General features: G+C 51.7%; 2 protein-coding genes and 1 long non-coding RNA gene across 4 annotated transcripts in view; 2 read left to right on the forward strand and 1 right to left on the reverse strand.

The window, feature by feature from the left end:
- Nucleotides 1–3,849, forward strand: part of Utp20 (UTP20 small subunit processome component) — a 77,091-nt gene extending 73,242 nt beyond the window's left edge. For both annotated transcript variants that reach the window (XM_013072264.3, XM_087192697.1), the window contains 7 exons: nt 26–158; nt 590–780; nt 1,044–1,115; nt 2,006–2,203; nt 2,319–2,445; nt 2,765–2,910; nt 3,472–3,849. In XM_013072264.3, the coding sequence (XP_012927718.2) occupies nt 26–158; nt 590–780; nt 1,044–1,115; nt 2,006–2,203; nt 2,319–2,445; nt 2,765–2,910; nt 3,472–3,627 (1,023 nt within the window). In that variant the 3' untranslated portion in view covers nt 3,628–3,849. The remainder of the gene's footprint in view (nt 1–25; nt 159–589; nt 781–1,043; nt 1,116–2,005; nt 2,204–2,318; nt 2,446–2,764; nt 2,911–3,471) is intronic.
- A 3,844-nt stretch (nt 3,850–7,693) lies between these two features.
- Arl1 (ARF like GTPase 1) lies at nt 7,694–13,970 on the reverse strand. Its single transcript, XM_004844855.4, has 6 exons — nt 13,805–13,970; nt 12,616–12,753; nt 10,941–11,022; nt 9,499–9,610; nt 8,391–8,569; nt 7,694–8,298 (listed from the first exon to the last, which is right to left on the reverse strand). The coding sequence occupies exons 1-6, from the start codon at nt 13,806–13,808 to the stop codon at nt 8,268–8,270; spliced, it is 546 nt and encodes a 181-aa protein (XP_004844912.1). The 5' UTR covers nt 13,809–13,970; the 3' UTR covers nt 7,694–8,267.
- Nucleotides 13,971–14,285: 315 nt separating this feature from the next.
- LOC147823607 (uncharacterized) lies at nt 14,286–15,451 on the forward strand. The gene is made up of 2 exons (XR_015443561.1): nt 14,286–14,456; nt 14,631–15,451. It is a non-coding gene; the product is annotated as an uncharacterized LOC147823607 (long non-coding RNA).
- Nucleotides 15,452–27,527: the final 12,076 nt, after the last annotated feature.

The raw sequence follows: 27,527 nt of genomic DNA on the forward strand, positions 1-27,527 counted from the left end.
CAGACGCCCCTCCGCCCCTGCACAGATTGTGGAGGAGATGGCGGAGAAAGCCGCAGACCGCCTGCTCTTCAGCTTCCTCACGCTGCTGAGCAAGCTCATCAAGGAGTGCAACCTCCTTCAGTTCACCCAGCCCGCCGAGACGCTGAGCAACATTTGGGGTGAGCGCTTCCTGTTCTGTGCTGCCTGAGAGAGATCTGGGATTGGAACTGGAACGTTTCAGGAGGTAGTGTCAGGAATAGTGTGCATGATGAAACAAAACGAGAGCCCGTCGGAGCCTGGTATGGTAGCCCCGGCTGTGCCCAGCACTCCAGAGGCTGAGGCAGGAGGAGCTCTGTGAGTTTGAGGGTAGCCTGGGCTACCTCGTGAGACCTGTCTCAAAAAATGCTAACAGCATGAGCACCGCCTTCCTTCTCGTGAAGCGGGAACTGGGCATGAGGGAGGACAGGTTCAGGCCCACACCCGCTGGCCCGGGAGGCTGCGGATCATGGTGCCCTCACTGCTTCCCCGTCCCGTGGCAAGCGGCAGCCGTGACCGCCGCCCCCCCCCCCCCCCCCCCCGCGAGCACGGGTGCTGAGCTGCCGTCTCCCAGGTCACACGCACGCGCACCTGCGGCACCCGCACAGCTGGGTGTGGCTCACAGCGGCCCAGGTCTTCGGGCTGCTCTTCGCTTCCTGCCAGCCCGAGGTGCTGGTCGCGCAGTGGAAGGCGGCAAGGACGACACAGAGACCCTCGGGGGGCCCCGTGGCCATCCGCTTCCTCACCAGCGATCTTGGCCTCAGGGTGCGGCTCCCCGGGCCTCTTCCCTGGTGTCCTCTGAGCTCCTGGGAGGCTGCGGGGGCGGGCGCGCTCCCCCGAGGGAGGCAGCGGGCGTTAGAGGGCGGGGTCGGCCCCTGGAGGGTGCAGCGCTGGGTGACAGGCAGCCGTGCCTGGCCACGCCGATTCCCGGGCCGAGACCCACTCGTGAGGACGCTAAGCACCAGCCAGCGTCCACGGGGTTATGGCCCGCGGGTCCTCGCTGAGCCCTGTCCGCGTCCCTCCCGCAGATGAAGAGCCTGTCCCTGGCCGCCTGCCACCAGCTGCACTCCAAGTTCCTGGACCCGGTGCTGGGCGAGCAGGTGAGCGCCGCACTCTGCCGGGGAGTGGGCAGCGGCCTCCACCTTGGACCTGTCTGTCCGCCCGCGCCCTCTTCCACGCTGGGCAGGTCTCACAGGCCGCAGGCAGCTACAGTCTGGCGCGCGCGCGCTCTTGGCCCACGTGACTCATGTGGAGCAGCCGGAGCAAGTGGCGTAGACGCCGAGTGACAGCGCCCATGTCACCGCTGTGAGGACCGCTGCTGCTGCTGCCGGGGTGGCTCGGGGCACCGCTCAGCTGGGGCTGGCGGGCAGAGGGGGCGTAGGGCAGAAGTGGGGTCGGCTGGTCCCAGCCTGCGGGAACTGACTGGGAGGCGACTCCCGAGAGCAGCCTCGGGCGGCCGGCCCGGGAGAGGGAGCCAGGGCCTCGCCGGGGTCTCCGTGCCAGGCTGGCCGGAGCAGGTCGGGTGCTGGCGACTGCGGACGCAGCGCCTCTGGCCAAGCCTCTCGGACAGATGGGCCTCAGAGCAGCCTGCGCCATGAGGGAGGCCCGAGGCCCGGTCCTTGAGGTCAAACCCGGCCGTGTGCGTCCTGTGGGCTTGGGGGAGGAGGAGGCCGGCCCCAGAGAACTTGGTCCTGAACTCAGAAGAGCTCTGCGGGCTGACCGACCACTCCCTGGGTGTGGGGCGTCATTTACTGCCCGCGCCTCGGCCTCCCCTCCTGCTCACTGCACCTCGGAGACCCGTGCGGTCAGGCCGGAGCCCCGGGGAGAGCCTGACCACGCTGTTAATGATCAAGCCTGGGGCTGGGGAGCTGAGCAGTGCGCTGCCCGCTTGCACTCTCTCTGCCCCCAGGGTGCCCCTTCCAGCGTCTCGCCTGATGAGCCCGCTTGCTTTGGAATCTAACCCTTCCTACCCCGTCCCCCTTCTCTGAAGGTTGTGAAGAACTTGCTGTTCATAGCCAAAGTCTTGTACTTGCTGGAGGCTGATTCTGAGGGTGCACAGGGCGAGGCGCGAGGAGCAGCCACGGACGACCCTGGGACGCCGGGCGCCGCCTCGCTGCTGGGGCTCATGCAGAGGCTGGCGCGCATGGCCAAGCTGGAGGCCGCCTACTCGCCACGGAGCCCCTTGAAGGTGGGGCGGGTGGCGGAGGTGGCGCCCAGGACCCCGACACTACCGGGCCGGGCCGGGCCGGGCCGAGCCTCAGTGAGCGCCGCGGGGCTGGCTGCTGACGGCCACTCTGTTGCAGAGGACCTGCATCTTTAAGTTTCTGGGCGCCGTGGCGCTGGACCTCGGCGTGGACCGGGTCAAGCCGTACCTGCCCGTGATCGTGGCCCCTCTGTTCCGGGAGCTGAACAGCACCTACTCAGAGCAAGGTGGGCTGCCGCCTCTGCCCGCCTCCTGCCTGTAACCCCAGCCAGGCGTTCGCACCTGCGGGCGAGTGCAGCAGCACCGTGCCAGCTGCTCACGGGGGTCACAAGGGCGCGGTGGCCAGGCCAGGTGTGCTGTGCTCCAGGTCGCCCTCCCTTGCTGCACACCCAGGTGGCCTGGCCCGGGCCTCGGGTGGAGAGGGCTGTGTGGCACCTGCCATCCACAGGCGGCCTGAACATGGGAATCCCTGGTCCCGGGCAGTCGCGTGGCGGAGCCACCTATGACCTGTGGCCGCGTTGCCATGTTCATCCCCTCTCTGAGCAGACCCTGCGCTGAAAAACCTGTCCCAGGAGATCATCGAGCTGCTCAAGAAGCTGGTCGGGCTCGAGAGCTTCTCCGCAGCCTTCGCCTCCGTCCAGAAGCAGGCGAACGAGAAGAGGGCGCTGAGGAAGAGGAGGAAGGCCCTGGAGGTGCGTGTGCCATGCGCGTGCCACCGACCCGGGCTGCCCGGGGCCTCGGCGTGGCCGCCTGAGCCGGCCCATGTTTTCAGTCGGGCATGAATTGCATCACGATGTTTAAGGCTCATGCAAATGGCACATTTGCTGCATTCAGCTTACATTGCTTTAATATGTACTTTAAAAGTAGTGTAGGGCGGGGATTTAGCTCAGTGGTGCTGCTGCCTGCCTCGCAAGCACAAGGTCCCGAGTTCGATCCCTGGTACCAAAAAAAAACCCCAAAAAATAAATAAAAGTAATGTACTATACGTCCCAGCACACGGGAGGCTGACGTAGGTCAATCTCTGGGAGCCCGAGGCCGGCCTGGGCTACAGTGAGTTTGAGGCCAGCCTGAACTACATAGCGAGACCCTGTCTCAAAACAAAAGTACTGTACAGTAGGTCCCGGTTTCCCGTGGGTTCCGCTCTGGAGGAGCCTGTCAGTCAGACTTGTCTGAGCGCAGTCAGCCGAACACCGAACGCCTGGGACAGTCCTCGGTCAGCGACTTACTGCGAAACTCCTCTTCTCTTTTTTAAGTTTGTAACTAATCCTGATATTGCTGCCAAGAAAAAGTTGAAGAAACATAAAAATAAAAGCGAAGCGAAGAAGAGAAAGATCGAGTTCCTGCGTCCAGGCTACAAGGCCAAGAGGCACAGAGGCCGCAGCCTGCGGGACCTGGCAGTGGTGGAGTAGCAGCCCTGGCCCGGCCCAGCCCGCTGTCCGGCGGGAGAGGCAGGGTTTGTTGTTTATAACAAGCTTCCAGGCAGACTGTATGATATGTATACCCTGATGTACTCCCTTCTTTTATAAATTAAAATGCTTAATACTGCTGCTGTATCCTCTGTGTCTAAAGAGCACCTAACACTGAAAGTTTAGACTGTAACTTTTTAATAAAAAGGTACTTTATGTTTTTAATAGATTTTATTTTATCCCATTCCCCCCTCAAGCCCCCTCCATGTACAAAAGCTTTGTTTTCACTTTTTTCTTCTATTTTCACTTCTTTCTTGTCCCTTCCTTTCTCCCTCCTCCCTTGTTCCCTTCCTATTTGAACACTTTCTTCCCACTTCCTAACATCCATTATATATCTCAGTCCTTATTTCCACTTTTGGTTTCTCACACCAGAGAACGCAGTATTTACACGTGTCTGATTTATTTCACTTAGGAGTACGGACGGTCTCAAGGTCCATCCGTTTAGCTAGAAATGTCTGAAGCTCATCCTTTATGGCAGAGTAGCACTTTGTTGTATAAAAAAAACACATCTTCTGTATCCTCTCGTCAGTTGATGGGCAGTTGAACTGTGTCCAAGATTTAGCTATGGGTGTGCATTCATCACTGTGGTATGATTCTTTTAATTCTTTGGGGAAGATAACCAGCAGGGGAATAGCTGGATCAAATGGGACTTCCAGTCCTAGTTCTCTGAGGTATCTCCATACTGATTTCCACAGTGGTTGCACCAGTCTGCACTCCCACCAGCAGTGGAGCAGGGTTCCTCTTTCCCCACAGCCCCACCAGCATTTGTTATTGGTTGATTTCTTGATAGCAGCCATGCTTTCCAGGGTGAGGTGGAATCTCAGCGTTGTTTTCATCTGCATCTCGAATGACCAGTGATGTTGAACATTTTTTCATATGTTTGTTTGCTATTTCTTTTTTTGTTTGTTTTGTTTTTTGTTTTTGGTACCGGGGATCGAATTCGGGTCCTTGTGCTTGCACAGCAGGCAGCAAAACCACTGAGCTAAATCCCCGGCCTGTGCCATTTCTAATTCTTTATCTGAGAAATGTCTTCATTTCAGATGCCCATTTTTGCACTTGGTCTTCACATTTTCGAGGTCTGATTTTTTTTAGTTCTTTGTATATTCTAGACAATAGTCCTTTATCTGAGTAGCTGGTAATTTTTTCCCACTCTGGGTTGTCTCTTCACTTTCTTGGTGGGGAAGAAGGTAATTTAAAATAGCAAGAAGAAAGGTAGAAGTTAGGAGGACGTGAAACAGTATTTTCAGTAACACCCGATGGAGTGGCATTAAGAGGAGACAGCCTACATTGTGTTTGTGCTAGGGCAGGGTAGCGCCCCCCATAGGAGTCCTTCCCACGGGGATGCTGCTGGTTAAATGCAAAAGCCCCACGGAGTTCCTCGCATCACCCTAATAAAGCTGGTCCCAAACTGCTATGGGAGGAGGTGGGGCCGCCATGGCGAGCTCAGAGGAGGACAGATCAAGGGCCTGCCCTAAGGATACCAAGAGAGACTGGAGAAGTGCAGGTGAGAGGGAACAGGGTGAATTCTGCCTCGTCAAGACTAAGCGTTAAGACACGGCTAGTTTATGGCGCTGACCAGACAGTGCTGTTGAAAGGTTAGTAATACCAGGCTGGCTGGCAAGTACCTGGGCATCCGTACAGAGTCCAGGAGAAAAAGTGAAAGCCAGACACTGCACAAAAGAAACAAAGGACCCTTTAACAGCCACCCGGGCGTGGGCCACACACCTGTCGCCTCGGCACTCTGGGGGGCTGAGGCAGGAGTTTCACAGGTTTCAGCCCAGCCTGGGCTACCTGAGAAGTTGGTGAGACCCTGTCTCCAAATAGAAATGACCGTGGCGCTCGGTGGTAGGGCCCTAGGCTCATCCCCAGTTGTGTGTGAAAAATAAAACTACCAAGCAGCAGCCGTGGCTGTACCACTGAAGTGCTCACTGCGGGCTGCGCAGTGCTTACTGCCTGATGCCTGCGTGTCACCTGGCTGCGCGAGTCCCACTCGGCCCTCCCAGCTGAGACGCTGAAGCGTCAGGAGTGTCTAGGACTACCGGGGTCCGCGGCACCAGCTCTGTCTAGTTGTGAAATGCTTGGAGTGCAGCCGGAAACCTCATCCGAGTTAGAAAATGCAGCCAGCGTGAGATTCGGCTGTGAACAGTCGCCGAGGCTGACGAGCTGAGTCTGACCTAGAGCAGGACTCACAGCGCCCTGGAAACGGGTCTGGCGCTCTTACAGCCCTTGGGGCGAGTGCGTCCCTGGCATCGTCGTCCTCTCAGGGAAACTCGGAATCGGAATCTGAAGGCTTGGGCCAGAAGCAGCCCCCAGCCCCTCCACAATGGTAACGAAGAGCAGTGACCGTCGGACAAACCCTAGCGGCAATGTTGGGGTCAGGACAGGTCATGGAAAAGAAGCTGAATATCGCCATCGCCAAAGAAAGCCTGGGAGGACGGGGACCTGCACGGTACACACGTGAGAAGTGTAGGGTAAGGAGGGGACGGGGGGGGGGGGGGGACTGCGGCCTGAGGCGGCGGTGGCGGGGCCTCCAGCTGCTACTAAAGTTGTTTCAGATTTAGGTTCCCGCCTTCCCGTATTTTGCTTCATTACGGGGTTTCGTGTTTACCAAACACCTCCTAATGGACTGTCTACCGTGCGGCCTAACCACTAAGGTTCTAGTGCAAAGAAAACGAAAACGTGCCAGTAGCCACCGCTTCCCCAAGCCTGAGTCCTTGCTCGAAGGCCTCACAGCTGCCCCGCATAGCCACCGCTCCCTCCTCGCTCACCCGCTTGCCCTGGCAGGAAGCGAAGGCCCGGGCGGAACTGGCAGAAGGGGAAGGGGGAGAGTCCGTCCTATGTGCCGGGCCTAGCTTCCGTTCTAGTTCTGGCATTCCCGAGATTCCTAGACTCGGGTCCGTCTGGCAGTCGAGGAAGTGGACACGCGGCGGCCGGGAGCCAGGCGTGCAGGCCGCGAGGCAGTCCCCGGCCTGCACCATTCTCCCCAGAGGGGTTTGCCATGTGTGCCCGGATGGTAAGCACCGGGCTGCCCCCAAGGCTGCTCTTAACTCTAAGGGGCTTCCAGTGCACGTTCGGCCTTCATAACAGATTTACACATCAAGGGCCGGAATACTGAGGTAAGCATCAGAAAGCAGCAGCACAGCACGGACAGTCTGTTTTAAGCAGCATTTATTTATCGGTTGCCTTCCATCAGGTGCACACCAGCGGCCAGGCACCGACAGGACGTTAGACAAGGTCCCAGCTATCACGGCTCTGCTCAGGTTTCCACAGCTCCGGGTCCACATCAGGCTCTCGGGGGACAGCAGTAAATCCCACCCAGCGTCATGACCCAGGGCAGAGCTGGAGACGGGCGGCACCTTTACTGACCCGCAGTGAAGCAGGAGCCGCCCACACCTGGACTCGTGTTCGTGTCCCCAGGCCGCACACGGGACACTTGTCCTGGGCACACAGGCATGCACAGCCCGGTGGCTCCGGCCTCCTGCTAGACAGGGCCAGTTGGTGAGCGCTGGGGCCAGGGGTCTCCCCGGGGGGCTGACCTTCCCCGCCTGCCCTGCGGGGGTCCCAGCCCCACCCCTCCTCCGCACCAGGCCTGGCCCAGGACCTCCCACGCTGGCATACCCTGCCGGGGGCAGACCCCAGGGCCTAACGTGCCAGCGCCAGCACCAGCGCCGTACTGGACAGCGAGACCCAGCGGGAAGGCGGTTTCTGCCCAGGAAGGGGTGGTGCGCGTCCTGCTGAGCGGGGAGGGGGGGTGAGGGGCGGAGCGTCGTCAGTCACGCCCAGCCGGGGCAGGCAGGCCACAGCACCTGGCAGCGGGAGGCTGCGGGGCTCAGCTCCCTCCCAGCACCCATCTCCCGTCTCGGCAGGCACGCAGGCGCCCCGGCCTCCCTCCGGGTCAGATTCTCACTGCCAAGGGCCGGGCTTCTCCCTGCAGAAACAGGGCTTTACTCCTAAGCCATCACGTGTCCTGTTCCAGGAAGTAAATGGCGTGAGAGGCAATGAAGACATCTTTTATAATGCTTCTTAAAATAGATTTTATTTCCTTTACCATGAATGTGTGCTGAGAACGCGTCAGCCTAAGCCAGCTAGGGCTGCTGGGGGAGGCCGCCGGCCAAGCCCGAGGTGGGAGCTCGGGCCTCGACCGCCACAGCCCGCACTGCCCACGCGGGACCGTGCGTAACCACTAAGTCCTGTCTGAGGACAGCCACACTCAAGGGGAGGGCGGGCGCCTCTCGGGGAGAAGGGGAGATCTGGGCGATTGTTAGTGTTCACACAGCCAGGACGACTCCGGAGTGTGTGTGTGTGTGTGGGGGGGTCCCTCAGAGGGGAGGGGGAAGAAGAGGAAGAAGAGGAGGAGGGAGAGGAGGGGGAAGAAGAGGAAGGGGGAGAGGAAGGGGAGGGGGAGGCGCGTCCTTCACCAGAGCCCAGAGCCATTTAACAAGAACCGCACACGCCCGGGAAACACTTCGTCCCGAGGTGAGAGGCGCACTGTACGGGACGGAGGGGAGGCTCTGCCTGGGCAATGCCATCAGGTTCCCCGCAGCAGCCAGACGCTTCCTCAAGGCGCAGGAGCAGCCCCAGCACTACTGCCTGCTCTTCAACGTCTCCACCAGCCTGCGGAGAGGGCCGGAAAGCGGGCAGGCTCAGGCGCCCTCCCGGCGGGGCGCGGACGGGCAGGGGACCCCACGCGGCCGCCGTGCGCTCACCACTCCATGGCCTCGTCCAGGCCAGTGCCCTTGGTGGCCGACGTCTTGAAAATCTGCCACTTCCGGTCCTTCAGAGCGGGCAGGCCCAGGGCGTTCGCCATCTCTGAGGGCGTCATGGCCTGCTCCATGTCCTGCTTGTTCGCAAACACCACCAGGATGGCCTTCCTCAGCTCCTCCTCCTAGGAGAGAGAGCACTTCACATCCCGCGCCAGTCTGCTCCCCCGAGGTGAGGAATAGATGCCGAGAATGCGTCTGGGGGTGGGGTGCTTCTTTTTGAGAGGCTCCTGCTGTGCAGTTCAGGCTTGAACTCCCTATGGAGCCCGGGGTGGTGCCAACTTGCAGTGACCCTCCTGCCTCAGCCTTCCAGGTGCTGGGATTGCAACCCTGGCCACCGTGCCCAGCACAAGTATATTTAAAAATTATTAATAATGCTCACTACAAATTATTCAAGTGATAGATATATAAAGAGAAAAGCTCCACCTGTATCCCTACCTTCTAAACGTGATCACCATTAACAGTATTTTCTACTAGCACTGTGTTCTGCACATACTCATTAAATACATTTACCCACTGAAGATATGTATATGTACTCCTTCACCTTGCTTTTTAAAAAGTAAAATTACAAATGTTTCTCTAAGCCCTACAAATTCTTTCAAGGCAGACGTGTGGTGCACGCCCATAGTCCCAGCAGTAGGAAGGCTGAAGCAGGAGGATCCTGGGTCCCAGGCCAGCCAAGACCAGGTGCAGAGCCCCAAGGTCTGGTGCACGGCTCGATCTGCACAGGTGGAGGCTCGTGCAGCTGGGCGCTGTAAACACAGGAAGGGCGATGACAACATGCAAGGGCCGGCCATGTGCAGCAACGCAGAAAGCGCTGTGCCTCCACACGACGCCTCTGAGCTACAGGGGACACTTTGGGGGTCAGGGCACAGGTCAGCAGGACGGCTATGTTGGAAGCACGGGTCCCAAGAGGGACGCCACAGGGCCGGACCCGCCTCTGCAGCTCTACTTCTGGAGCAGAAGTTGCAGGTACACAAGGAAACGTCACCAGCGGGGTGGGGAGAGCCTGTCTGCACACGTGACCCTGGGAGTCAGGGCGTCCGCGTCTCACCTCCAGCATGGCGACCAGCTCCGACTTGGAGATGCCAATCCGGTCCCGGTCACAGCTGTCCACCACGTAAATGACCGCATCCGTGTTTGAGTAGTAGCATCTCCAGTACGGCCTACAGGGTCAGAGAGGTAGGTGTGTGTCACATGTGAGAGCGCCACGCATGCAGCCATGCCCCGTTTCTCATGGGCACCACCCGGTCGGTTGTGTGCCCCTTGGAGGCTGCAAGGTTGACAGGATACTAATAAATAGGAAATCACAGCCAGGTGTGGTGGCCACACCTAATCCCAGTACCTGGGAGGCTGAGGCAGGAGGATCGCCCGGAGTTCAAGGTCAGCCTGGACTACATAGAGAGACCCTGACTCAAAAACAGAACAAAATTAAATCAGGGAACCAAAAAGTTCTGAAATGAGTTCAGACTTCAGGATAAAAGAATAGAAGTTATAAGATATTAAATGTATTAATAGAAGTCCTACACATTCCTGATCATTGTAGCTTAAAGATCTTTAACCAGCAATTCCTTGAAAAGGAACAGACTTAATTTTAATGTGATTTTATATAACAGTCATTAGTCATCAAAGGCACCAAGAAGTAGAAATGGCTAAAACTAAAGTGGAAAGTGACCGAAGAGATGAGTGAGGCAGGCGGCGGTACTCGATGCCCCTGCTGCCAACAGCAAGCAGCACAGCCGCAGCGGGCCGGGCGGGAGGCGTCTGCGGCTGTGGCACTGGCTGCAGGGTGGACCTGCGCTGCGGGCTGGGGACTGAAGCTGGGCCTCATGCTGAGCCCCGTCCCCAGGCCTCTTTACTTCTCACTCTGAGAGGGGCTCTTGCTCAGTGGCCCAGGCTGGCCTTGAACCTGGCCTCCTCCTGCCCCAGCCTCCCGAGTATCTGCCCCATCACGACAGCCTGTAAGGCGTTTTCATAAATTCCAGAGCAGTCTCTCTCAGAGGAGCTGACCAGACTGAGAGGGAGGGCCCTTCTGAATTAGAACTACTGACAGGAGCCAGGGGTTTAGCTCAGTGGTTCCACCGCCTGCCTCGCAAGCGCAAGGTCCCGAGTTCAATCCTCGGTACCAAAAAACAAAACAAAACTACTGATTAATTAGGTCTTGACGTTTTTATAAGATTTCTTACTTAAGGGATAACTGAAAAATTGGCTTCCTTGGATGCACTCAGGAAACAGGCAGTTTCAAATTTTACCTCATTTTAGACTAGCAGCTCCCATCTAATTTATGAGAGAGACTGTATTTTGATTTACTGCTATTTAAAAAAACCAATCGATGCCAACACTCAGGAGGCTGAGGCAGCAGGACTGCTGCTGAGCTTGAGGCCAGCCTGGGCTGCACAGTGAGACCTTGTCTCAAAAAGCAAAAAAGAAAACACAAAGACAAAAATCAATCAATGTTTAAATACCACAAAACACAAACGAATGTTTATACCGTACCTGATACTTGTCTGTCCTCCTAAATCCCACACCTGGAATTTCAGGTTTTTGTATGTCACCGTCTCTACATTAAATCCGATGGCTGAAAGAGAAATCAAACCACTAGCATGTGCAGACGGACGCGTGCCTCCACAGCAGCCAGTGTGCCTGTCCAGCTGGTCATCATGTGCGTAACACAGACACACGCCTTGCGCACATGTGCGTGCACACACACACACAGCTCCGTGGTCCTGCTGTTAGTGCCCGGGGTGCCACACTGCAGGGCTCAGAAGCTGTGTTTACAAAGTACACTGGAACTTTGGTGGACATCAAATAAACAAGGATCAAAAACAAGCGCAGCTGGATTCTGCACGGCACTGCGCAGCTCTGTGGAAGCGAAGCCGCACTCTCCTGGCTGGGGTCTCAGTGCCCTGAACCCTTCCCGCTGCCTCCTCAGGCAGAGGTGCTGTCCCCAAGAGGGGCCGAGGGTGGAAAGGGTGCCGAGAAAGCTCAGCGTATGCGAAGAATACTTACATTTTACAAGCTTCAAAAATCAGTCAAAAATGACTTCGGGTCCTAACTGGGTGATCAATGTTGGCTTTTCATCAACTGTACTGGAAAGTGATTCTGAGGGTTTGTTGCGCTTATCTGTCTCCCGCCACTGAGCCATGGCCTGACTGAGGCTAACAGCAAGCTCAGAACGTCCCCCTCAGAGCAAGGCAGGCGCCTGACCACCTGTCACTGCTCACAGACTGAGCTCAGGCAAAGGCTGGGAGATGCCGCCCTGCAATGCCACCCACCATGTGGGCACCGAGGGCCACCAGGGAGGCCGGACGGGAGGGGACAGAGAGGTGAGAAGCGAGGCAGCAGAAACGAAGAGACGCCACAGCCTCACGAGGTGCCTTCATGAAATCTGAAACCCTAAAGAGTAACTGTGGGGTGAAACTAACAATTCCCAGCAAACTGCAGAGTCGCTGGGATGGAGTTTATGCACCCTATTCTCCAAACTCAATCAACACGGGGAAAGTGCAGTGTCAGCAGTATTCCCATGACACCAAACAGGGCTGCTGGAAATCTTTTTTTTTTCTTTTTCTTTTTTTTTTGCAGTACCAGGGATGGAACTGAGGACCTTGCGCTTGCGAGGCTGGTGAGCTGCCACTGAGCCACATTCCCGGCCTATTTGAGAATGTTTTTCTACACAGCAACAATCTGAAGTTGAGGCACTGCTGTTTTTAAGTACTGGTTTACTTTAATATTCAGTCTACAAATTAGATCTTTAGAAGAAATCAATAAATTACTGGAGAGAAACTAATCATCGTTCAAAGAGTGGCAATACAGACAAAAGGCACTTTCCATGCACTAGTATGACTTAACATTCATATAATTCTTTCCAGAATTTTGCAAAGCAGTGTCATAAGCTTCATTTTCTTTCCCCTCAAAGCCCTCAGACATTTATTATCTTCATTTTAGCACTAAAGCTACTGATTCTCAGAGAGATTCAGTGACTTAGGCCAACTTCAGCTGGCGCTGCAGCGGACAGAGGGTCCTCATCCCACCAAACTGCTTCTCACTGGTGGAAAAACTTCTCAATATGATGTCCATAAGTTTACAGTATAATTTTTTATAATTATTCAGGAAGCCTTATTAGAACGGAAACCTGAACACACTTACAATTAGTTTATCATACAATACTTACTAGGAATAGTTGTAACAACTTCTCCGACCTGCAACCTGTACAAAATTGTGGTTTTTCCTGCACCATCCAATCCCAAAATTAAAATCCTCATTTCCCGGGTTCCAAAGAGGCTGGAAAAAATACTTGAGAAAAAGCCACCTAAAAGATAGTAAAAACAAAAATGTAGTCAGTATCATTTTGTGAGCTAGGTCCATAAAACATTTCATCTTGCCCTTTGAAAGCTATGTACCAATTAACAAAAATAATTTTTCCTGGATACACAGGTAGTTATTTTTGCTTTCAGTAAAATATATAATTGAGCACCAACAAGTCATTAGTGATGTCAGTAGGTCCTATATAGGGCACCAGGCAGGCGCTGATTGACAGAGCCAGTCTCCTCCAGGAACTGTTTCTGCTCCAGGGCCAAGTCACCGCCTCCGAGAACCAAACACCCTGAGGCCCCTGCACATGAAGAGCAGCACTGCCACCCTTACTGTCTGCAGTTACTCAGCATTCTCCACCAGGCAACAAAACTCGCCCAAAAAACTGCGCTCACAAGTCAAAAGCTACCAGAACTACTTTGGAAAGAAAGTTCATTTTATAACATAAAGCTACACCCAGCAGGGCGTGCTGGTGCACACCTGAAATCCCAGCACTGGGGAGGCAGAGGCAGGAGGGTCGCCACGAGTTCCCTGGGCTACACAGTGAGTTCAAGACCAGACTGAACTACACAGCAAGATGCTGTCTCAAACGAACAAACAAAAACAATAAAGCTACACCCAAATGTACTAAGAAATACTTCCAGAAAACTTCCAGAGGGCAAATGTTCCGGGCAATGTCAAGGTACTCCAGGCACAGTCCCCTTCCGACCAAAATTCACGACAGAAAATGAAAACAGTTACACGTTACGAAGACAAAAGGGGTGGGGGTGGGGGGGCGGACAACGACAGTGTGTGCTATTCGGAAAGGCCTGGCGCTCTCCAGGGCTGAGGCCGGGGAGATGAACGCGCCGGAGGCTCAGGGAGGCGGGTGGCCGCGCAGGCGAAGGCGCGGGAGCACAACCTGAGGGACCAGCGCGGCTCAGCCCCTGGGACGGGGAGGACGGCGCCGAGCCGAAAGGCCTTCGACAGGCCCGCGGGTGGAACGGTTCAGGGCCCGGCCCAGCGGCGCCTCCCGCCGCCTCCGCCCCCCTCCGGCCCGAACGCCTCACCCATGATGCGCGTCGGTCCTCCCTCGCCTGCGCTCGGCAGCGACTCCTACTCGACCTCGGCGCCGCCACCTCCGCTCGCCCGGCTCCGGCCGCGGCCCCCGCGATCGCAGGCCGGCCCCGGTCCGTCCTCGGGACTTCCACGTCGGCGCCGCGGGAGGGGCGGGGCGGGGCGGGGCGGGGCGCGCGGCCCACGCGACTGTGCCCGGGCTCGGCGGCCTGAGCGTCCGTGTCAGCGCTTTCGACACCGAAGCCCCGGCTCGCGAGGAACCGGTGCCGAGGATACCAAACTAAAAAAATTAGAGGACATTCCTCTCTCCTGATTCTGCTTTTATGTGTAGGAAAACCTTCTGAAATAGGGAAATTTTGATTTTTATGTTGAATTCTGACAACCAAATGTGGCGAATCGGCGAACTCGGAGGGTGAGGACGGCGTCAAGCAAGCGGCGCGCAGAGCGCAGGCGCAGGCTGCGGCGGCTTCGGAACACGGGTCCTGGATGTAGTTGCTGCGGGTTGTCCTGGCTCTGCCCGCTTCCGCCCGGAGGAAGCGCGGCTACGTCATAACCATGGGAACCCCCGCCAGCGCATGCGCAGGAGCTCACACCCGGCAGGTTGGCCGGAGCGGTATTTCGAGTCGGACACCGGATACTGCCCGGGTCAGCGGTTTGGACAGGCGGATGCGGGTCAGGGGGCGGAGGTTTGCCCCCCACCCCCCAGGGGCGTCCTTTGGAAGCTGTGTAGATCTTGACAGCGAAATGTGCGTGGGAGCAGGGGAGATGGGGAAAGCGAGTCACCAGGCTTTCCGTATTTTGTTTGTGTTTTTGAAACAGGTCTCACTATGCAGCCCAGGCTGGCCTCGAGCTCATTGGCGATCCTCCTCCCTCAGCCTCCCTAGTGCTGGGATTACAGGCGTGCTCCACCACGTCAGGCTTAGAAATTTTCATCTTTTGAACAGTTTATGGACTAAAAATTTTTCCAGCCTTAGAGATATGTGACAAATGTATATATTTGGCATGTACAGAGCCATGTCTCGACCTAAGTTATCACCTGACCGTTTTTTTAATTTTAGTTTGTTAGACACTATTTTTACTCCGGGTTTCTCATATAAGAAAAACCATGTGATATTTAAGTCTTTATTTTAGTTTATCAGTCTTTTTGTTTTTATAGTTACTTCCGTGTATGGTGAGAACGTTACAATCTCATAGCAATTGTCAAGTGGACCATGCAGTATTATTAAGTAAAATCGCCGTGCCTGCGACAGAGTCCAGGGTGTGTGCATAAATGAAACTAGCCTTTTCCTGACAGTCCTCCACCCCAGCCCTGTATCCCTTGGGAATCGCTGGGCTGACTCAGACCCTTCTGAGCCACACTTTCTGGGATTATTGATATAGGGTGATGGTTTTTCTGTGCTTTCTTTTTTTTTTTTTTTTGGTTGGTTGGTTTTGGTTTTGGTTTTTTGAGACAGAATCTCACTATGTAGTTGAAGCTGGCCTTGAACTCGCTGTGTAGTCCAGGCTTGAATTTGCAGAGACCTTCCTGCCTCAGCCTCCTTAGTACTGGGATTACAGTCGTGCACCACCATACCCAGTAGGCAGTTTGATGGAATACTTTTATTTCTCAAAATATACCCACTTAATCCTTTGCCTTTTCAGTAAGCGTCTGGTCTAGTTCTTGGGATGCATCACAAACGAAACAAAAATCAGAAACCCACTGGTGCTCAGGAGCTTTGGATCTAATTAAGCTTTTTAAATTGCCTTACACTCACTAAGACGTAAGATCTATGGGCGCAAGTATTTTCTTTTCCATTTTTCTGGCAATTTTATTCTTGTGCATTAGCACTAAGCAAATATTTGTTAAATTATAAAATAAATGGGCTGGGGGCGTCCCGGCCGCGAGCTCACCGTGTGCTCCCTGCTCCTTGGGCTCCTGCGGCCGCCCCGCCCGCCATGCCCTCCTCCTCGGAAGACATCTACGCCGCCGCGTTCCCGGGCAAGCGCCCCCCCCCCCCAGGCGGCCCTGCGGCTGCGCTTCATGCGGCTGTCGGAGCACTCCAGGAGCACGCCGCCGGCCACGACCTGTACAGTGCCGGTGATTATATAATACCACCGATGGAGAACGCTCTTGTGAAAACGGACATTCAGATTGCTCTTCCTCCTGGGTCCTATGGAAGAGTAGCTCCACGATCTGGCTTGGCTGCCAAACACTTCATAGATGTTGGAGCTGGAGTCATAGATGGAGATTATAGAGGAAATGTTGGCGCTGTGCTGTTTAATTTTGGCAAAGAAAAGTTTGAATTAAAAAAGGCGATCGAATTGCCCAGCTCATGTGTGGACGGACTTATTACCCAGAAATAGAAGAAGTTCAAGGATTGGACAGTACCGAGAGGGGTTCCGGAGGCTTTGGATCCACTGGGAAGAATTAATTAAAATTTAGGCTAAAATGAGAAAATGCCCTTTTTTCTTAAAAAGAGACTTTTTGGCTAAAGTGTTTTATACATCTGTAAACTTAAAATTTTTAATTTGCTATGGTAAAGGAAAAGGTATCTCAAAAAATGCAAAAAAAACACAAAGGTGTCTCTGTTAGCATCGCTTAGAAACTTTGTGTTATCTGCAGTTGAAGGCTGTATATAAATCTGATTTGTGGTGACCTGATACAGACATAAAAATCTAATGTATATCAGTTACAGATTTTTAAATAACTGTAATTTAATTCAATAAACATTCAACATAAAAAATAAATAAATAAATAAAAATAAATGAGCCGGGGATTTAGCTCGGTGGTTCTGTCGACTCCATCACAAGTGCAAGGTCCCGAGTTCAATCCCCGGTACTAAAAAAAAAAATTATAAAATAAGTTCTTGAGGGCAGTGTCATAAATATTAGTTAATTCTGACACATATGTTCTGCGATTTGTTAGACTGTTTCCTAAAACAGTCCTAACTGAACCACGTTTCCTAATTTGATGAAAGACGCCAATCAAGGAAGTTGTCCTATTCGCAGCGAAGCCACCAGGCGGCGCTGTTGCTTCAGAGTAACTGGAAGGCTCCTATCAGTCGCTGGATTTCTTACAAGCCGAGGGGACAGCTGAATCCTTTTCAAATCTTATGGTCCGATAAAATATTTCTAAATTTTAAAATATGCATGTGCTTTCACCAATATCACTGTTTAAAATTTTGCAGCTTTCCAAAGAGTTTTCCTGTTTGCTTTTTGTTTTGTTGTTTTGAGGCAAGTTCTCATGGTGTGGCTCAGCAAGCTGACTTTGAATCTGTCATCCTCCTGCCTCAGCCTTCCCAGTGCTGGGAGTACACAGCGAGACCCAGCAGGGCCATGCTCTTCGGCGAACTCTAACATAAATACCTGCACAGGGCACCGGAAGGTGTGTACGAGAATGTCTAACTGGCACCATTCATAAAACTCAGAGCTGTGAGGCAGGTGTGGTGTTGCATGCCTGTCATCCCAGCACTTGGGAGGCTGAGGCAGGAGGATCAAAGCCAGACTGGACTGCATAGAGAGACCCTGTCCAATAAACAGAATAGGACAGAGTTGAAATAAGGAAGTTCTCTGAATGTTGCCCAACCTGCTGTGTGGGAAAGACTTGAAATGGCACGGGTCCCACCAGCCTACTTTGCATTTCCCTTGAATACTTTAAAAAAAAAAAAACCAACTTGCAGGATTTGTTTTCTAGAAAGAACTTTAACTCAAATATTAACTTACCATTTTGGGCAGAGAAAAGAACTGCAGAGTCACCTTCTGGTCTGAGTCACTTTGTGGCCTCAGCGCCCTTCCACGCGGATTCTGTGCAGCCCCAGAAATGCTCCTTTACATCTAACGATCACACACATCCACCCCGCCCCAGAGGGCAAACCCAGGGTGGCGCCCCAGAGCACAGCCCAGTCCGGTCCGGTCCCACTGCACTTGAACCAGAGATCCTCCTGCCTCAGCCTCCCAGAGTACTGGAATTACAGGCATGGGCCACCGCTCCCTAACAATTGTACACATTTCACAATGATATATCTTGGCAAGTAATCTGTATCAATACGTGTAGATCTGTCTCATTCATTTCACCAGTTGAAAAAACGCTAAATGATAAAGTGGAAATTCATTAGTGCTAATAAATAGCATTTCTCCATCTCCACCTCCAGTCTTCTCTGGCACTGGAAAACTACCCTGCCACAAAGCCCACACAGGTGTGTTCCTGAGGGAAGGGGCACTGCCCAGATGGGGAGGTCCAGTTTGGGCAGTAGCTTGACTCAGTGTGATCCACAGTCAGACCTGAGTGGTCTCCCTGCACTGAGTCCTCCACCCTGGAGTCAATATCACTGCTCCCGACAGTGAGGAGAGGGAGGCTGACGCCACCCCCAGACAAGAGGGCCGGGGTCCGGGAAGGGACTCGGTGAAGGTATCCTTGCCCACCGTGGTGGGGCACACCTGTCATCCCAGCGCTCGGGAGGCTGAGGCAGGAGGATTGCTCCAAGCTTGAGGCCAGCCTGGGCTACACCAGAGACCCTGTCTCAAAAAAAAGACAAAGAAAGAAAAAGGCATCAATTAAAAAATTGATTTCCTATTAAAGGCTATGCTTCCTGGGGAACCATATGACCTTAGGGATTATACATGTTCGTTCATTCAATAAATAAATATCCACTGAGCACCAGCAATAGGCTGGTCACCGAGTTCGGCCAGGGTCTTTCCCTACAGGAAGGAAAACATGTTATTCTCAGCATACAAACAGGACGTGAAGCTGAGGCAGGAGGATTACAAGTTTGAAGCCAGCCCGAGCTACATAGTGAGACCCTGTCTCAAAGCAAGAAAAAGCATAACAAAGGAACATAGAAACAAGGAAATAAGCAAGATGCATGCAGATTGCAAGAAACGCCCGGAAGGACAGTGGTAACGGGGTACACCGTAGATAGCTAAGAGAGCAGGAGGGGAGCCAGGCCACGGAAGGCCGGGCGGTGAGGTCACAGGGGGAACCGGAAGCGGAAGTGAGAGGCCACAGGGGCGTGGCCCGTGTCGCTGCTTCTCGCGGTGAAGGGCTCGGCTTTGCCCAGGGCTCCGACACATGCGAAGGCGGGCCATCACCTGATCCTGTATTTTATTAAGAACACATGGACAGGAGATTTAGCTCAGTGGTTCCAGCGCCTGCCTCGCAAGCGCAAGGTCCCGAGTTCGATCCCCGGTACCAAAAAAAAAAAAAAAAAGAAGAGTCATAAAAACAGAGAAATATTTTATATTGTTACCTTCTTCTTTTTTGGTTTTTTGAGACAGGCTCTCACTGTGTAGTTCAGGCTGGTCTTGAACTCACGGTGATCCTCCTGCCTCAGCCTCCCAAACGCTGGGTTTACAGGCATGTGCCACCACGTCCAGCTGTATTTTTACATATTTTTTATCAATGTTCTTGATGATCTCTTTGATATTGACTGAACCAGTGTAATATATTCCTTCAATGAGTATGCACCAGTCTACTATGTGCCAGACCGTGTGCTAGATTCTAGTGATAAAGTCCAGTAGTGAAGCAAAGAAAGGTGATGCAGAAGGAATACTGAGGCTGGCATTGGTGGTACGTGTCTGCAGTCCGGCACTCGGGAAGGCTGAGGCAGGGGGATCTCGAGTTCCAGCCCAGGCTGGGCTACTTGGTGGTTTAACAAGACCCTGTCTCAAAATAAGAAAATTTTAAAAGGGGTGGAGATGCAGCTCAGGGCATAGGCCCTGGGCTCAGTGTCTAGTGCCGGAACTGTAATGGTGATAAAGATACCAATACGGAGCTGCAGCTCAGGGGAAGGCCCTGGGCTCCAGCCTCTCAACCCCGCGTTTATCGTTGCTTTTATTCTAAATTCTCCTGCCCTTTGGGGATCCGTAAGCAGTCTCCCTCCCAGCGTTTGAATTGACTTTTTCTCCTTCAGAATAGCTGGCAGTCTGTTTTGTAATCAGGAAGGAAACCCGAGCTGGCAACTGCCTGAGAAAACCTTGTTAGCAAGTTTCGCGTCCGTGCGGAAAGGAGAACTGGCCCTCCGGGGCTCTCAGGCCCTGCACCCCGCCTCGGCGTTTTCGCGGGCACCGCGTGGGAAAGTCGCGCGAACCCCGTTTGCGCTGCGTCCCCGGCCTTGACCTCTGATACCGATCTGGGGCAGGTGTTGGGGAGCTGGCAGCTGATCCCGGGACTCTGGCGCCAGAGCGCAACCCGCCCCGCACCCCGCCCGGCCCGCGGTCTGTGATCGACGGGACCCCCGAGGCAGGAGGGGCTGGCCATTCCCACTTGGGCCTGAGGAGGAGGAAGTTCATTATCATTATCATTCAGAGCTTTCTTTTTGCTTTTTTTTTTTTTTGTACCCGGGATCGAACAAGGGACTTTGGCAGGGGTCGGAACCAGAGCTAAATCCTCCGCCCCTTTTTTCCTTTCTTTTTTGAGACAGGGTCTCACTCTGCAGCCCCGGCTGGCCTCAATCTCATATCGATCCTCCTACCTCAGCCTCCCGAGTGCTGAGATCAAGGCGTGCGGCCCCACGCCAGGCTCCTCCAGTGATTTTCTGTCGAGTAGAAATGGCTTGGGGCTCCGGTCTTCCCTTTCTCAGCCCTCTCTGCTGCTGGATGCAGCCCCTGCCTTTCCATACCCTATGCCCCGCTTACCCAGGGCTCACGCGACACGGAAAGTGATTGCTAAGCACTAGGCCAGCCTCAGCAGGAACACGGCAGAGGCCGCCTGAGACTGTTGGATTAGCAGGTCAAAAGGAAGCCACATGGCTTTACCTGTGAGCCAATGCTTCTGCCAAACTATTTTTCCATTTAAAAAGTGTGCATATAAGCCAGGCATGGAAGGGCACTCCTGCAGTCCCAGCACTCCGGGAGGCCGAGGCAGGAGGACTGAGTTTCAGACCAATATTAGTTATTTAGCAACTTAGTCGGACCCTTCCCCGACCCCAAAAAACATTTAAAGGGCTGGAGATGTAGCTTGATGTGAAATCCCCAGTATTTAAAAAAAAAAAAAAAAAGGAAGAGAAAAGAAAAAAATGGGAAAGAAAAAAAACATGAGAAAACAAGGCAACAAAATGCTTCCCGAAATCCCTGGCTCCCCAAAAGCTGGTCCATGGGGCATTGATGAGGAGGAAATAAAAATCCAAATGGCAGAATTAAATGAAGTGATAAAAGAAGAAATAAAAGCAATCAATAAGACACATAGCAAGCTGATTCCTGGTGTAACTGAACAGAGAACTTAATAAATGAAATTACCAGTGAGCTTAAGGAAGACAAAAATAAAGAAATTAGCTAAGCTAAAGAAAACAATATGAGACATGAATAACAGGTAGGCAAATAATTAGAGTCCATGACAAAGTACCAAAGAGAAATCCAGGAGGTAAAAAATTCTACTGGTAACACGGGCAGCAGAGGTGACAGTGTGAGGAGAGAGTGTTAGAACTAGAAGACAGAGCTGACGCAGGTGACCGTGTGCTCAGAAGTGCCCCAAAAGAAGAAAAAAAGAGAGAGAGCTGTCATGGAAAATGAATCCAACCACTGCAAGATGACTCAACTAGGATTGAAGGGGAAAAGGTGAACTGGAATCAGTGAAAAATCAGAATATGGTGAGTGGCATGAAGAGCCTGTTTATAGAAACCACAGCTGAAGACTTGCCAAGTACAGGGACAGAATTTAAGATAGGCACGGCATAAAAAACACCAAATAAATAAGATCAGAAGAGAACTTCCAAATGCCCCAATCCTGAAAGGACAGAATCCTAAATGCTGTTAGAGAAAAGCAACAAATCGCTTCAAAAGGTAGAGCCATTAGAATTACACCAGACTTCTCATCACATAAGGCTGGGAGAACTTGGAATGAAGTGTTTCAAGCCCTGAAAGAAAACAACTTCCAGCCCGAGATTTAGCTTAGTGGATCCACCGCCTGCCTTGCAAGCATGAGGTCCTGAGTTCGATCCCTGGTATCAAAAAAAGGAAAAGGAAAGAAAACAACTTCCACCACAGACTCATATATCCTGCCAGACTACCTTTCAAAAGTGATGGGAAAATAAGGGGTTTTCATGACCTCCAAACCAGCACTCCCCAAAAAATTCTCAAGGATATCCTAGACAGAGATGACGAAGCCAAGATGACAAAAAGTCTAGTGGAATGAATACACCAAGCAAGGTGAGCAATTAAGCAACAGGGAAAAATAAAGGAATAATGCAATGATAGGAACAAGTCTCAGTAATAACTCCCACTATGAATGGCCTCAACTCCCCAGTTGAAAAGTAAAGTTTGACAGATTGGATCAAAAACCAGTCCAGTGGTGTGCTGCATTCAAGAGACACATTTGATCCCAAAACAAATCCACAGACTAAAAATCAAAGGATGGAAAGCAATAGTCTGTGCAACATGAGCCTGACAGTAAGCAGAAGTAGCTATCCTATTTTTAGACAAGGTGGACTTCCAACCAAAACCAATCAGAAGAGCAAAGAAGGTCATTACATATTGGTTAAGGGAAAAATTCACCAAGAAGACAGAACAGTTTGTCTTGGTTACTTTCTCTACACTGAAACAAAATACCCAACATCCACAAGTTAAAGGAGGAGGAAAGGTTTATTTTAGCTCATAGTTTCTAGAGGTTTCAGTCCATAGTTGGCTGGTACCAAACCAGGGCAGCACAGTAGAGGAGAAACAGTCCATAGCAGTGCAGGCAGGGGGCAGGAAGCAGCAAGCCTCCCTTTCCCTTTTATGCCATCCAGGCTACAAGCCTATTGGATGGTGCCATCCACACCCAGAGTGAGCCTTCCCATTAACCACACCCAGAACCATGCTAAACCAAGCAGCAGATTAATTTAGTTATCACATACCTTTAATCCCTATTCACACACCCTAAATCCAGCCACTTCTGAAAAGCCCCACCTCTGAGCATATGAGGCTTTGGGGGGGACATCTAGACACAAGCTGTAACAGTCTGCTGTGGTCCCCAAAAGACTCAAGTGCATCACTTTATGCAAAAGGCATTTAGTCAATCTCTAAGAGTTGTCAACATCCTAACAGTTTTAGCATTGCTGAAAAGTCCAAATTCAAATTCACTTCTGCAATTTAAGGCAAACTCTTAGCTGCTAGCCCCTGTAAAAATGAAAAGAAAGCTAAATACTACCCACATATAATGGCAGAAGACAAACATTCCCTTTCCTAAAGGTACAAGTAGGGGAATAAAAAGGATTGAGACCAAAGCAAGACTAAAATCCATCAGGGCAAACATTAAACCCCTTAGTTCTCTATGTCCAGCACCTGGGTTTATGTCAAGATGTGAACTGCAAAGGGCTTGAGGGGTCTCCACCCCTATAGCACTTCTGTTATTGAAGCTCCCATGACTTCTCTCTTGGGCCAGCTCTGCTTACTCCTGGCAGTTTTGCTCAGATGATCCACATTCCTGGCTTCTCCAACCTTCTGGGGTCTCCACTCCACCTTCGGCTTCACACTCACAGCTTCACGCACTGCCCACTCAGGGGCACGCTGCCTGGCCTCCCAGGCCTCCTTCTGAAGCCTGGGTGGAAGCCTTCCTGACCACACAACTCTTGCATTCTGCATGCTCCTAAAACCAGTGCCATGTGGATGATGCCAGGTTCTGCCGCCAGCTTGAGCACTAGCCAGGCTTCCTCCTCTCTTGCCTGTGGGGGCTTCCTTCTCTCTTGGCTCTGGACTGCTGAGCACTCTGAACTCAATCCTGAGGAACAAATTCCTTGCTCTGCCATCCTGGAACATGGTGCTCTGGGACTCCCATCTCAAAGCAAAATCTTTCACCTTTGCAACTCTGAGGCTGCAAAGGCTGGAGTCCTGCTGTTTCTTGTGATGCCCTCAGGCCATCTTTTCTTTTCTCCCATTGCAAAGTTTTTGGCTTTTGGGTGCTAATCTTTTCACCACCCAAGTTCTCCACTCCATCTTTCCAGGCCACAACTTTACTGGAGCTTCCTTTCTGACCAAATTCAAAACCTTTTAAATCATTCTGCTAGGCCATTTGCTCTTCATTCTCAAGTTAGAGCTGGATAAAAGCCCCCAGCAGTATCCGTACCACTGCCTCAACACTGGACTGCCTTGAAATTTGTTCCATGAACTTAATTAGTCCACCACCTTTAATCTCAGTCTCGGGCAATGTGTCTGGAAATGAGCAAAGTGAAGACAAAATTTTCTACCAGAGCCAACAGCCAATGCAGTCCTTGTTCCCAGCTGAAATCTTCTGAGCTCATTCTCTACCAGCTACACTTCTACCAGCATTCTGGTCTTCTAGGCTCTGCCCAGAATCTCCCATCAAGCTTGACCCTTAACACTCCAAGGTCGCTTCTCCAGCTGGCATCTCCAAACATTCCAAACTCTTCCCAAAAGCCAGTTACAAAGGCTTCTGAACCCCATGTTCAGGTAACATCACACCAATGACCCCATTTCTGGTACCAAAATCTATCTTAGTCACCTTTCTCATTGCTCATGCAAAATACCCGACACCCACAAGTTTAGGGAGGAGAGGTTATCTTAGCTCACAGTCTCTGGAGAGTTCTGTCCATAGCTGGCTGGCTTGAGGGCAGGGCAGCGTGGCAGGACAGGGTGGGCAGGAGGCAGGAAGCAGCAAGCCTCCCTTTCTCTTTTATCCCATCCAGGCTACAAGCCCATTGGTTGGTGCCACCCAACACAGGTGGGCCTTCCCATTATCCACAGCCAGAACCATGCTACACCAAGCAGCAGACTAATGTAGTGATCACATACCCTTAATCCTCATTCACACACCCTAGACCCAGGCTTCCCTGAAAAGACCCAGGCTTCCCTGAAAAGACCCACCTATGAATGCATGTGGCTTTGGGGGACATCTAGACACAGCCGTGACAGACATCTACAAACTATTTCACCCATGAACAACAGAATACACATTCTTCTCAGTAGCACTCAGAACTTTCTCCAAAACACATCACAAACTAGCCCATAAAGCAGGCTTAAATAAATACAAAAGAATCACAATTACCCCACGCATTTTATTAGGTCAAAGTGCAATGAAAGTAGGGTTTTGGCACCAAAAAAAAAAAGTGAACTAGAGCCAGGCATGGTGGCACACACCTGTAATCCCAGCACTCAGGAGGCTGAGGCAGAGGGATCTCTGAAAGTTCAAGGCCAGCCTGGGCTGCATAGTGAGTTCAGGGCCAGTCTGGACTACAAAGGGAGACCCTGCCTGAAAAAAAACACAAAAAAAACAAGAAAGAAAGAAAAGAAAAACAGAGTGAGCCCAAATAAATAATTGGATGATTCAACTAAAGGTCCTAGAAAAACAAGAATAATCCAAATCCAGTGCTAATACAAAGAAGGAAATTATAAAGATCAGAGCAGAAACTGAGATTTAAAAAAATAAAAGAATCAAAGAACTGGTTCTTTTTTTTTTTTTGAACCCTGGGATCACAGACATGTACCCACGCCTAATTCCTTTCCTTCCTTCCTTCCTTCCTTCCTTCCTTCCTTCCTTCCTTCCTTCCTTTCTCTCTCTCTCTTTCTGTCTTTCTTTCTTTCTCTTTCTTTTTTAGAACTAGTTCTTCAAAAGAACAAACAAAATAGCAAAACTTCCAGCCCAACTTAGCAAAAGAAGGAAATAAAGACCTCTATCAATGCAACTAGAAATAAGGAAAGGCAGCTGGATATGAGCTATGATCCTAGCACTCAAGAGGCTGAGGCAGGAGGATCACCGTGAGTTCAAGGCCAGCCTGGGCTACATAGCGAGACAGAAAACAAAAACAAAACAACAACAACGAAAAGGCAAATTCACAATGGATACTACTAAATTCAGATGCTTATTAGTAACTGCTTTAAAAACCAGTTGTCCAATAAATTGGAAAATCCAGAAGAAACTGATAGACTTCTAAATACATATGGTGCAGCAAAGTTAGGTAGAAATATCATAGGCTGTCAGACAGGGCTGGGCCCTGAAATCATGCAGTGCATGAGAACACATGGAAGCCGTGTCTGGAGGCACATGTGGAGAAGGTTAAAGTCACAGTGGCCAGATTTCCATGCTTCCCTAGGGATGGACAGAAATTTGAGATTGTTGGCCACACCCTTGGGCTTTCCTGTAGATAGACCGGCATCTCCCTGGGGGTGGGCGTCCTTTCCCACCCACTGAGACTAAGAAGACTAAAACTGAAGCTCATGGCCCAAGGTCAAGGATGTCACCCACACACCCTCGTTGCTGTTGGGTCACTGTTACCTAAGCGACTGCTTGTAACCTCTCTGGCTGATCACAGCTCTCACCCACGTGCTGCCCACCCCACGTGACTTTGCTCTGCAGAGCTTCCTTTGAGGAGTGGGCTCCTTGGCAACCTGTGTGGCTCTCCTCCTGTCTCAGGAGCTGTTCCCATTCCCCATTCCCGTTCCCCAACACATTTTTCTACTCTTAACCTCTGTGCTCCTTAGAATTCGTTCTTCAACTTTGGGGAACATGAACTGACATCTAGCATTTTGGAAGTTCCATTATCCCCCCATATCACACATAAATACCAAAAATGAACAAAGAAAACATAGCAACCCTGCCCAGGTGTGGCGGTGTTCACCTGTAATCTCAGCACTCGGGAGGCTGAGGCAGGAGGATTCCAGTGAGTTCGAGGCCAGCCTGAGCTACATAGTGAGACCCTGTCAAAGAAGAAGGAGAAGGAGAAGGAGAGGAAGAGGAGGAGGAGGAAGAAATAATGGCAACCCTGAATAATCCAAGAACAGGCAATGAAATTGAGGCAAGAATTTTAAAAGCATTGTTTTAAACCTATCAACTAAGAAAAGCCCAGGACCCAGTCAATCTGCCACTGAATTCTGCAAGAACTTCAGGGAGGATCTCATGCTTCACCCTCAACTCTAATGAAACCAGGAAAGGAGTTCTGTCTAGCTCTTTCCTGGAGCCAGCATTGCCCTGATTTGAAAACCAGACCAGGACTCAACTAATAAAGAAAACTACAGGCTGAGAGGTGGCTCAGTGGCACAGCACCTGCTTGTCAAGCATGAGGCCCTGAGTTGAATTTCTAGTACACACAAAAAAACAAAACAGACAATTCCTGGTACCAAAAAAAAGTAAATAAAGAAAGAAAACTAAAGGCCAAAATAAATAAATAAATATTAAAAAAGAAAACTAAAGGCCAATTTCTTTAATGAACATAGAGACAAAAATCCTCAACAAATCGATAAAAAGATCATGCACCGTGGCAAGTTGACCCCAGGGATGCAAGTAGGCTTTGACATAGGCAAAGCAAAGCATGGAATACATCACTTAATCAGAAGCAAGGGCAAAAACCTCCTGATCATCTCAATAAATGCAGAAAAAGCCTTTGACAAAATCCAACATCCATTCATGACAGGAACGCAGAAGAATATGAATATAGATGAGCAACAGCAATCCTGGGGAACAGGAGCAAAGCAGGAAGCATCACAATTCCTGATTTGAGGTTATACGCAGAGCTACAGTGATACAAACAACATGATACGAACAAAAAATATGCATATCCATGTCCCAGAACAGCCTGGCATGGTGGTGCACACCCGTAATCTCAGCACTCAGGAGGCTGAGGCAGGAGGATCCCTGTGAGTTCAAGGCCAACCTGGATTACATAGCAAGACCCTGTCTCAAAAACCAAAACTGGAAAATGCAGAAGCAACCCCAGATACATTCACTTATATACTCTTTGACAAAGGGGCCAAAAGCACAGCTGAGCTGGTGACACATGCCTGTGATCCCAGCACTGAGGCAGGATGATCACCA

Source organism: Heterocephalus glaber, unplaced genomic scaffold, assembly GCF_053883595.1.
Source record: "Heterocephalus glaber isolate CG9 unplaced genomic scaffold, H.glaber_assembly_v1.0 deba00001572, whole genome shotgun sequence".
Classification (NCBI taxonomy): Eukaryota; Metazoa; Chordata; class Mammalia; order Rodentia; family Bathyergidae; genus Heterocephalus; species Heterocephalus glaber.